Below are 12,275 nucleotides of genomic sequence, written 5' to 3'. Positions count from 1 at the left end.
TAATACTTAGTCCTTAGGCACACACCTGATCATCTACATTTGCCCTCTTACAGCACTAAACTATGTTTTCTACCTTTATCTTGCATCTACCTACCACTTCAGCATTTTATTAAAAATAATAATAATAATAATGATAATAAGGGAGAAATGTGGGATTCACATATAAATCAAGTATAAAAATCAAACGAATAATCATATTTGACCTGATTGTTTATAGTTCATAATGTGTGATCAAAACCGAAAGTTTCTGTAATATGACTGCCCTTTCACTGTTCACCATGTAAGAACTTATTCACTATGTAAGAATTTGTTCACCATGTAAGAACTTGTTTGTTATGCTTCAGAAGATTGGAGACTGTTGAGAATTAGGCTTGGGGTTGATTAATGATTGTGCATTGAGTCCCCTATACAGAATTTCATTGTTGTTAACAACCAATTGATCAATAAATATGAGAGATGCCCTCTCAAAAAAAAAAAAATTCCAAAGAATATACAGATAAATTATAAAATTAAGATTTAGTCCAAAATATATAAAGAGCTCACATGCCTCAACACCCAAAAAGCAAATAACCCTGTTGAAAATGGGCAGAGGATCTGAACAGACACTTCTCCAAAGAAGAAATTCAGATGGCCAACAGGCACATGAAAAGATGCTCCACATAGCTAATTATCAGAGAAATGTGAAGTAAAACCACAATGAGATATCACCTCCCACCAGTTAGAATGGCCACCATCCAAAAAACAAGCAACAACAAATACTGGTGAGGATATGGAGAAAAGGGAACCCTCCTACACTGCTGGTGGGAATGTAAATTAGTTCAACCATTGTGGAAAGCAATATAGACGTTCCTCAAAAAACGAAAAATAGAAATACCATTTGACCTGGGAATTCAACTCCTAGGAATTTACCCTAAGAAAACAGATAGATTCAAAAAGATGTGTGCACCACTATGTTTATTGCAGCACTATTTACAATAGCCAAGACGTAGAAGCAACCTAAGTGTCCATCAGTAGATGAATAGATAAAGAAGAGGTGGTACATATACGCAATGGAATGTTATTTAGCCATAAGAAGGAAACAAATCCTACCATTTGCAACAACATAGAGCTAGAGGGTATTATGTTCAGTGAAATAAGTCAGGCAGAGAAAGACAAGTACCAAATGATTTCACTCATCTGTGGAGTATAACAACAAAGGAAAAACTGAAGGAACAAAACAGCAGCAGACTCACAATACCCAAGAATGGACTAGTGGTTACCAAAGGGAAAGGGTTTGAGGAGAGTGGGTGGGAAGGGAAGGAAAAGGGGACTAAGAGGTATTATGATCAGCACACATAATATAGGGGGGGCACAGGGAAGAAAGTGTAGCACAGAGAAGACAGTAGTGACTCTGTAGCATCTTACTACACTGATGGACAGTGACTATAATGGGGTATGTGGTGGGGACTTGATAATAGGGGGGAGTCTAGTAACCACAGCGTTGCTCATGTGAAACCTGAACATAAGATTGTATATCAATGATACCTTAATAAAAAAAAATTAAGATTTAGCAAGGTTGTTGGGTACAGTCAACATGTAAAACTTGGCTGTATTTCTATGTATGAGAAACAATTAGGAAATGAAATGTTATGTTAAAATCTGTATATAATTTTTAAGAACAGTAATTCATTATAAATCTAACAAAATATGGGAAAGATTCTCATAGAGAAAACAAATTTTTACTGAAAAAAAGAAGAAAAGTCATTTTCATGGATTGAAAGATTCATTATTGTAAAGTTGTCATTTCTCTCCAAACTGACAGAATAAAGGCTATTCCATCTAAAACCATAGGTGGTTCTGTGGTACATGATAAGTTAATTGAAAATTTGTATGGAAATACAAGAAAACCAAAAGAATGAGGTGAAAGGAATTGCTCCACTGGATGTCAAGACTTAGGAAGTCCCACGAATTAAGTCAGTACAGTATTATGCCAAGATAGAGGCATAGATCAAGAGGATAGAATGGGGAGCCCTGAAACAGACCCTTGGACAGTATATTGGGACAAAGGTGGCACTGAAATAGGGAAATGTGTCTTTTAGTAAATACTGCTGTGCTGTAACAATCCATATGGAAAATAATGAAATTGGATTCCTACCTAACCATACATAAAGATCAACTCCAGGTAGTTCGTAAGCTTAAAGGATGAAAAGTTTTGAGAAAAATTTCTAGGCAGGTTCTATAGGAGCACTAGCCATAAAGGAGAGTATTTTAAAATAAAGAACTTTTGATGAGTTTAAGAGAACGAAAAGGCAAACCACAGAATATTTTTAAAAATTATATTTTTAACCCACAAAAAATTCATGTCCAAAATATGTAAAGAATTACCTCAAATCAGTAAATGAAAACAAACAGCTTAATAGGGAAAAACTTGTGTAGCTACTTCATTAAAATGTTTCATTTGGTGAGTAAACACATGGAAAAGAGAAGTGAAAATTTAAGGTATAATAAAATAATCCTGTTCCCCATTAGCAGATTACCATACTTTTAAATCTGACAATACCAGGCATTGAGGAGTGTGGGACAATGGGAGCTTTCATACACTGCGAAGTGAAATTTGACATAATTGTTTGTTAAAACTGTAGCCAAGTGTGATCCTTTTATGAGATCATATCCCTCCCCTACATAAGGTTCGCCAGTGGCTTCTCAACTCAGATGAATCTTATGAGGATTCACAAAGGTCCTGTACCATGTGGCCCTGGCTGGCTCTGACTCACAGTCCACTCTTCCCCTTGCTCCCTCTGCTAGACCTGTCGGGGAGGGCATTGTGTATTTCTCTCCGTCCTTGTCCCTTCCGCAACAAGGAATTGAAGGGCAGAAACACAGTAGTGAAACAAAGTGAAAGTTTTATTTAAAGTTATTTAAAGAGAGAAAAAGTGCAGTAGGCAACCTCAACAAGGAGAGGCACCTTGAAAGGATGGAGAAAGTTTAAAGTTAAAAGGTTACATACTTAGAAACTGCGGGCGACCTCAGAGAGAGGAATGCCTGGAAAGGTTGGGGGTTCCCCTTTTAAGGATTCCTTAGGAATGTGACTAAAGACTGGGGGTGCAGATGTGTTAAGTGGTCTTTGAATATTTAGAATTAACACAAGGAACTTCCTGCTCTGATTTCTCCCTGGGATACTGGTGTCTTGGTCTGGGAGCATGACAAACAAGACTGCCTGTCCATCCCCCAAGGTGGGCTGAGTTATTTTCTGTTTGCTAATCTTACTTCTCAACTTCCTGGGTATTAATTAAAGTGCAGTCTTTAAGATGGAATCCTTCCTGCCTTTTACTATGTTGTTCACGGCTGGGCCTGCATGCTAGCTAAATTAGGTCCCTCGGTTGCAAACTACTAGATTAGGGCCGAAGGAGAAAAAAAACCGGCATTTAGGTAAAGTTAAAAAATAAGCCAGGCCTGCATGATTAACACAATAAAGACATAGGCAATGCTGAGGCACCCTCCTTTATCTGGGGAATAATCAAACATTCCAGGCCAAGTTGCTCCTGGCTTTTTGAGCTTTAACTGATTAACTCTGGATCTTTTTTAGTGGACTTTTCCCTGGCCTTACTCTCATTCCACCCTGCTCATAATCTAGTTTCCTGCCTATCAGAACCAGCGTGGTTTCCTTGTTATTACTCAAATATACCAGACATTGTATTGACGAGGTTTCATATTCAGCTGTTCTCCCCGAGTGGGTTGTTCTCTCCCCATATAGCTACAGATAAGTCCCTCACTTAACATTAGACTGGTTACTAGATGCCCGTGCCCGGCACCACGATCTGGACCTCAGCAGCACTCCATTTCTTTCCCTTGCTTTTTCTGCATAGCATGTTTAACCACTTGACATACATACTTTGTCTGTTTTCCCTCACTAAAATGTAAATTTTAGGAGAGCATTTATCTTTGTTTTGCTCCATGCAGTTATTTCCTGATCCTAGAACAGCATCTGGCATATAGTAAGTACCCAAGACTTATCTTTTGAATTGGTTTGGGTTTTTTAAAAAGCCCATGAAAAAGACTTGGGAGAAGTTCTGTCACACCAGTTTTAGCTGCTTTTGATTGGTTTCTGTTTGTTGTCATAGAATATAAATATCTATTAACATTTTTTTATTAAAAAAACCTATATAAAAGCATGAATTAGATCTCATCAATTAAAATTATAGGTTTCTAATTGGTTTGGACTCTATTCTAATATTGATAATTTCCAGGAGAACACTTATGGAAAGATGGGAGAAAACATGGAAATTACTAAATACAATTGAAAAAGTTTATTAAAAAAAATACATATATATGTAAATAAAATGTAGACATTTCCGTTTTGACTAGATAAGTCCTAAGATTTCTTTTTTTATCCATCTTCAAGTGGGAGCTGGTGAAGTGGCCAATTTTGCTGCATATGCCTTTGCACCAGCCACCCTAGTGACTCCATTAGGAGCGCTCAGCGTCCTAGTAAGGTAAGGACACTACGCTTCACATTCAGAAACAACAGTCAGTGTTTTAACCTGTAAACTGTTTTAACTAACTGTGAAGTACCATCCAATTACGCATTTGGCATTATTTACATTTGAACAACCTTTAGAATTTTTTAAATTATGTATAATAATTTGCTTTTAAAAAGGTACCTTTTGTGCATAGGCAACCTGTAAGTTTGTGGGAAAAAATGCTTTTATGCTTTGTCTTGTTTGTATTCAGAGCTGGTAGTGGTTCTACTTTGGTTTCAATTTTAAAAATTCCAAGTTGCACTTGTCAAAACATTTAGTATTTGGTAAGTGGTGATAGGTTTCTATGCCTACTACAGAAAATCATTGATTGGGGCAAGGTTATGTGCCTCTGAAGAATGGCCTGGGGTACTCGTCTGGAAGGAGCAGTCCAAGACTTGTCCTGTTTCTGTTATTTTTATGATTAGCTCAAATGGCTAAGCCCATACCGAAGTCTGGACTTTGGTTATTATTCCCAAAGTTGATTGATAGGTGTTCTTAACCTTTTTTCATTTTCAGGGTAGAACATGTATTTAATCAAGATTTTATATATATATATATATATAATTATGGTGCATGTATTTTACTCCTAATTTTCTTTGTTTTGTGTCATTACTTACAGATTTATATATATATATTTAAATTTGGATAAAACTAAAGTATTAAAACTTGATTAATAGGCAAATTATATAGAATTAAATGAACACATAAGAAGGATGCATCAACCTTACAGATGAATTAAAGTTGAGCAGATTTTAAGCATTGGTTGGGACATAGAGTCTTCATTAGGAAGTAAATTTGTACCATAAGTCTGTGTATTGTAGATTTCATACTAATTTTCTGCAGTAGAAAGATGGTAACTCTGCTGTGTGGTATATAATGAGCAGGTGGTTCTCTGAAAACTCATTTTCTGAGTGTGCATTTTCTTTACCTTGGCTGAAAGCCAGAATCTTTTTCATTTGTAGTGTTTTAGTTTGAGTACAGTAATTTGAATTCTGAGTTGTGTATGAGAAATGAGAAAAGTAGCTATTGTTTTAATGTTTTTCCACTTTCTCCCCTTATTCCCCATTTTAGTGCCATTCTTTCTTCATACTTCCTCAATGAAAGACTTAATCTCCATGGGAAGATTGGATGTCTGCTGAGCATTCTAGGATCTACAGTTATGGTTATTCATGCTCCAAAAGAAGAGGAGGTTGAGACTTTAAATGAAATGGCACACAAGCTAGGGGACCCAGGTAAGGACAAAGGAAAGCTTTATTAGTATTATTGTATCTTACTTTTTAACTTAGTTTTTATTTTAACCAAATTTCCATGTGCATGTAAAGAGGCAAATTGTTCTATGTGATTTATTATGAAAAATACCAGTCATGTTCCTCCTCTATCAACTCCTAACACTTGTTTCTTTTGTTTTTTAACTCTGTCCCTAAATAGCATGCTTATATTGCTGCTACTTCCTTGACCTTGGGCATCATTCACTGTGTCTTACCTACTGTGTGCACCTGTTTTTTAAGTGATTTGGTTACATCATCACCACTATATAACTTTTATTCTTAGTTTAGACATATAATACATCATAATCCCTTTTCCTTTCTTTTTTGACTTAGATTTTTCCTCAACTACTAATGATCTTGTTTGCTTTGTTATCTATGAATTTTTCAGTCCATTCTGAAACTCTTCCCCAGTGGTCTAATTCTACTCTCAGCTCTCAGTACTTTGAAACACATTAGCTATTTCTGAAGTTACAGCTCCTGTAAATTTCTCTCAGAGCACATGTGGCCTCAATCTAGACTGGGTCCAAGGCTCCCAGCACAGTTGTCATCCTGGATTTTCATGTATCAGCATCCTGTAAGATCCCCTTCACTTCTTTGTTTTTTTGTGGTCTCTTGAATCCTGAGGTTTGCTCCTTTATTGTGGTGGAGCTACCATTTTGATTACTGTAGCTTTGTCTTATACTTTGAAATCAGGGCATGTGATACTGCCAGCTTTGTTCTTTCTCAAGCCTGCTTTGCTGTTTGTGCTCTTTTCTGGTTCCATACAAATTTTAGGATCATTTGTCCTAGTTCTGTGAAAAATACCATTAGTATTTTAATAGGGATTGCACTGAAATAAGGATTGCTTTGGGTAATATGGATAATTTAACAGTATCCTTACAGTCCATGAACATGGTATATCTCTCCATTTATTTGTATCATCTTCAGTTTCTTTTATCAGTATCTTATAGTTTTCAAAATACAAGTCTTTCACCTCCCTGGGTAAATTTATTCCTAGATATTTTATTCTTTTGGATGCAATTGTAAATAGAATCATTTTTTTCTTTCTGCCAATTCATTACTTGTGTAGAAACTCCACAGATTTCTGTATACTGATTTTGTATCCTGTGACTTTACTGAATTTACTATTTTAGTGGTCTTAAGGGTTTTCAAAATATACTGTCTTGTAATCTGCAAATAGTGACAGTTTTACTTCCCTCCTTACCAATTTGGATACCTTGTATTTCTTTTTGTTTTCTGATTGCTGTGGCTATGTCCAGCTCTACGTTGAATAACAGAGGTGAGAGTGGGCATCCTTGTCTAGTTCCTGATTTTAGAGAAAAAGCTTTTAGCCATCAACTGTGGTGTTAGCTGTGGTTTTATCATGTATGGGCTTTATTATGTTGAGGTATTGTTCCCTCTATACCCACTTTGTTGAGCGTTTTTATCATGAATGGACATTCAGTTTTGTCAGATGCTTTTTTGCATTTATTGAGGTGATAATGTAATTTTTTCCCTTCATTTTGTTAATGTGCATAACACTGATTTGCAGATGTTGAACTATCCTTGCATCCCTTGGATTTAATCCCACCTGTGATAGTGAATGAGCCTTTTAATATATTTTTGAGTTGCATTTGCCAATATTTTGTTGAGGATTTTATGTTGAGAACAGGGATCTTTGTTCATCAGGGATATTGTGCTGTAATTTTCTTTTGTCTCTGGTTTTGGTACCAGCATAATGCTGGCCTCATAAAATGAGTTTGGAAGCATTCCTTCCTCTTTTTTTTTTTGAAATAGTTTGAGAAAGATAGGTATTAGCTCTTCTTTAAATATTTGGTAGAACTCACCTGCAAAGCCATGTGCTACTGGATTTCCGTTTCTTGGGAGTTTTTAAATTACCAATTCTGTCTCATTACTAGTAATCAGTCTTTTCAGATTTTCTCTTTCCCCCTGATTCAGTCTTGGGAGATTTTATGTTTCTAGGAATCTTGTCCCATTTGTTGGCATATAATTTTCATTTAATTCTCTTAAAGTCCTTTGAATTTCTGTGGTGTCAGTTTTAACTTTTCTTTGTTTTCTAATTTTATTTAAACTTTTTTTCTTGATGAGTCTAGGTATAGGTTTTTCCATTTTATTTATCTTTTCAAAGAAGCAGTTCTTAGTTTCATTGATTTTTTTTTTTTCTGTTGGGTTTTTAGTCTCTATTTCATTTATTTCCACTGTGAATCTTAATATTCCTTCTACTAACTTTGGGTTTTGTTGTTCTTCTAGTTCCTTTAGTTGTAAGGTTAAGGTTAGATAGTTTGAGGTATTTTTCCTGTTTCTTGAGGTAGTCTTAAATAGCTATAAACTTCCCTCTAGAAATGCTTTTGCTGCATCCCAAAGATTTTGAACCTTTGTGTTTCTGTTTTTGTCTCCATGTATTTTTTGATTTCCTATTTATTGACCCATTGGTTGCTTAGTTGTATGTTGTTTAGCCTCCATGTGCTTTTTTCATTTTTGTCTTGTGACTGATCTATAGTTCCATACACCCGTGTCCAAAAGATGCTTGATGATTTTAATCTTAAGTTTATTGAGACTTACTTTGTGGCCTAACATGTAATCTATCCTAGAGAATGTTATATGTGTACTTGAAAAGAATGTGTATTCTGCTGATTTTTGGATAGAATGACCTGTGTAAGTCCATCTGGTCTAGTATGCCATTCAAAAGCCATTGTTTTCTTACTGATTTTCTGTCTGAGTGATCTATCCACTGATAAGTTTCCCTACTATTATTTTATTACTGTCAGTTTCTCTATTTATGTCCGTTAACATTTGTTCTATATATTTAGGTGCTTTCTTGGGTGTGCAGATATTTACAATTATTATGTCTTCTTACTGATGTGAACCCTTTTTCATTATGTAATGTTCTTTGTCTCTTGTTACAGTCTTTGTTTTAAAGTCTACTTTGTCTGATGTAAATAGTTACCCCAGCCTCTGATCCTTTTCAGTGTGCATGGAATATCTTTTTCCATCCTTTAACTTTCAGTCTGTGTCTTTAGGTCTCAAGTGATTCTCTTGTAGGAAGCATATAGGTGAGTCTTGTTCAGCCATCCTGTGTCTTATGATTGGTGCATTTAATCCATTTACATTTAAAGGAATTATTGATAGTTATGGACTTACTGCCATTTTATTATTTTCTGGTTGTTTTTGTAGTTCTTCCCTGTCACTTTATTCTTTCTTGCTCTGTTCCCTTATAATTGGTGCCTTTCTTTCTTTTTTCTTTTTTTTAAATAATTATTTTTTATTGAAGGGTAGTTGACGCACAGTATTACATTACATTAGTTTCAAGTGTACAACACAGTGATAAAACATTTATATACATAATTCTAGGTTCCAGCTATCACCCTACCAAGCTGTTAACAATATCTTGACTATATTCCTGATGCTATACATTACATCCCGGTTACTTATTTATTTTACCATTGGAAGTCTGTCCTTTTTTATTTATTTATTTATTTTTAAAAAATTAATTAATTAATTAGTTTATTTATTTATTTATTTATTTATTTATTTATTTTTTTGTGAGGGCATCTCTCATATTTATTGATCAAATGGTTGTTAACGACAATAAAATTCTGTATAGGGGAGTCAATGCTCAATGCACAATCATTAATCCATCCCAAGCCTAATTTTCGTCAGTCTCCAATCTTCTGAGGCATAACAAACAAGTTCTTACATGAAGAACAAATTCTTACATAATGAATAAGTTACATGGTGAACAGTACAAGGGCAGTCATCACAGAAGCTTTCGGTTTTGCTCATGCATTATGAACTATAAACAGTCAGTTCAAATATGAATACTCATTTGATTTTTATACTTGATTTATATGTGGATACCACATTTCTCTCATTATTATTATTTTTAATAAAATGCTGAAGTGGTAGGTAGATACAAGATAAAGGTAGAAAACATAGTTTAGTGTTGTAAGAGAGCAAATGTAGATGATCAGGTGTGTGCCTGTAGACTATGTGTTAATCCAAGCTAGACAAGGGCAATAAAACATCCACGGATGCAGAAGATTTCTCTCAGAACAGGGGGAGTGAGGTTCTAAGCCTCACCTCTGTTGATCCCCAATTCCTCACCTGATGGCCCCCCTGCGACTGTGCCTGTCTTAGGTTGTTCCTCCCTTGAGGAATCTTACCCGTCTCTGGCTAACCAGTCATCTTCCGGGGCCATACAGGGAAATGTAAAGTTGGTAAGTGAGAGAGAAGCCTTACTGTTTGAAAAGGTTAGCTTTTTTACTTCTTTGCATATTTATGCCCTGTGGCTTCTATGCCCAGCATTTGTCTTGAGGTATCTTTACCACTTGGAAGAATTATGATACTCGGTAACTTTGATATGAGGCATGAATTCTATTTAAGGGTTGTAATTAGGAAGGAAGAAGAAAAGCTATAGAAGTAGCAGGCGGAAGAAAACATGGGAAGATTGATTATTTCTTTGACATATCTTCTTGTAGAGTAACTTCAGCATATATAGGTTTTAAACTACTAATTAAATTGCGCACACACATTAACATAATAGGAGTATAGTTACATAACCAAAACATACCTGTAATTACCAGCCATCTCCAGTGAAACCAAGAAAACCAGTTAGGCACCTTAGGCATTTGTGAAAACTTCTCTATGATATGGTGGATATTGTCCAACTGAACTTGAACAGTCTGAGAGAAATCAGACAAATTAAAACAACCCATTCCTGGGGAATGTTCACATCCCTTATGTTCTTCTAACAGTAAATAGTCTGTAGTTGTAAGATTTTGGAGCGCTACAATTTGCACTTCTCCTAATTCTTGATTGAGTTCCAACAGTATAGATCCAGTCAAATTTGTTGTTTTACTGTATGCACAGGCCAGCTTAGATATCTCCTTCCTCATTCCCATGGCAAGTCCAGGAGGTGGTGGGATGAGTGCATCTACAGCTGTAGCAGTGCGTGGATCTTTGTTGGGGTTTTTTGATGATCATCTTCTGGCATGAGTCTTCCAGAGAGTGCTGATGTTGGAAGTTCTCTTTCATATCGTATCTTAGTTCATTTTCGGGGTAGCCCAATTAAGCTTTGATCTTCTGTATAGACGCAAACAGACCCTTTGCCTACACTTTTATTGAGTATTTTTGCATCTAAGTTCTTCAGGGATATTGGTCTGTAGTTTTCTTTTTTGGTGGGGTCTTTGCCTGGTTTTGGTATTAGGGTGATGTTAGCTTCATAGAATGAGTTTGGGAGTATCCCCTCCTCCTCTATTTTTTGGAAAACTTTAAGGAGAATGGGTATTATGTCTTCCCTGTATGTCTGATAAAATTCCGAGGTAAATCCATCTGGCCCGGGGGTTTTGTTCTTTGGTAGTTTTTTGATTACCTCTTCAATTTCGTTGCTGGTAATTGGTCTGTTTAGATTTTCTGTTTCTTCCTGGGTCAATCTTGGAAGGTTGTATTTTTCTAGGAAGTTGTCCATTTCTCCTATTTTTCCCAGCTTGTTAGCATACAGGTTTTCATAGTGTTCTCCAATAATTCTTTGCATTTCCGTGGGGTCCGTCGTGATTTTTCCTTTCTCGTTTCTGATACTGTTGATTTGTGTTGACTCTCTTTTCTTCTTAATAAGTCTGGCTAGAGGCTTATGTATTTTGTTTATTTTCTCGAAGAACCAGCTCTTGGTTTCATTGATTTTTGCTATTGTTTTATTCTTCTCAATTTTATTTATTTCTTCTCTGATCTTTATTATGTCCCTCCTTCTGCTGACCTTAGGCCTCATCTGTTCTTCTTTTTCCAATTTCGATAATTGTGACATTAGACCATTCATTTCGGATTGCTCTTCCTTTTTTAAATATGCTTGGATTGCTATATACTTTCCTCTTAAGACTGCTTTTGCTGTGTCCCACAGAAGTTGGGGCTTAGTGTTGTTGTTGTCATTTGTTTCCATATATTGCTGGATCTCCATTTTGATTTGGTCATCGATCCATTGATTATTTAGGAGCGTGTTGTTAAGCCTCCATGTGTTTGTGAGCCTCTTTGCTTTCTTTGTACAGTTTATTTCTAGTTTTATGCCTTTGTGGTCTGAAAAGTCGGTTGGTAGGATTTCAATCTTTTGGAATTTTCTGAGGCTCTTTTTGTGGCCTAGTATGTGGTCTATTCTGGAGAATGTTCCATGTGCACTTGAGAAGAATGTATATCCCGCTGCTTTTGGGTGTAGAGTTCTATAGATGTCTATTAGGTCCATCTGCTCTACTGTGTTGTTCAGTGCTTCCGTGTCCTTACTTATTTTCTGCCCAGTGGATCTATCCTTTGGGGTGAGTGGTGTGTTGAAGTCTCCTAGAATGAATGCATTGCGGTCTATATCCCCCTTTAGTTCTGTTAGTATTTGTTTCACATATGCTGGTGCTCCTGTGTTGGGTGCAGATATATTTAGAATGGTTGTATCCTCTTGTTTGACTGAGCCCTTTATCATTATGTAGTGTCCTTCTTTATCTCTTGTTACTTTCTTTGTTTTGAAGTCTAT

The 12,275-nt window shown here is 35.9% G+C and overlaps 1 protein-coding gene across 5 annotated transcripts in view; it reads left to right on the top strand.

Moving 5' to 3' along the window:
• NIPA2 (NIPA magnesium transporter 2) overlaps positions 1–12,275 on the top strand; it is a 59,864-nt gene that overhangs the window by 42,044 nt on the left and 5,545 nt on the right. For all 5 annotated transcript variants that reach the window (XM_036876994.2, XM_036876991.2, XM_036876995.2 and 2 more), the window contains 2 exons: positions 4,382–4,472; positions 5,571–5,731. In XM_036876994.2, coding sequence (XP_036732889.2) covers positions 4,382–4,472; positions 5,571–5,731 — 252 coding nt within the window. The remainder of the gene's footprint in view (positions 1–4,381; positions 4,473–5,570; positions 5,732–12,275) is intronic.

Source organism: Manis pentadactyla, chromosome 18 (genome assembly GCF_030020395.1).
Source record: "Manis pentadactyla isolate mManPen7 chromosome 18, mManPen7.hap1, whole genome shotgun sequence".
NCBI classification, from domain to species: domain Eukaryota; kingdom Metazoa; phylum Chordata; class Mammalia; order Pholidota; family Manidae; genus Manis; species Manis pentadactyla.
The sequence above is the reverse complement of the archived record's forward strand: the minus strand, read 5'-3'. Positions and strand labels throughout refer to the sequence as shown.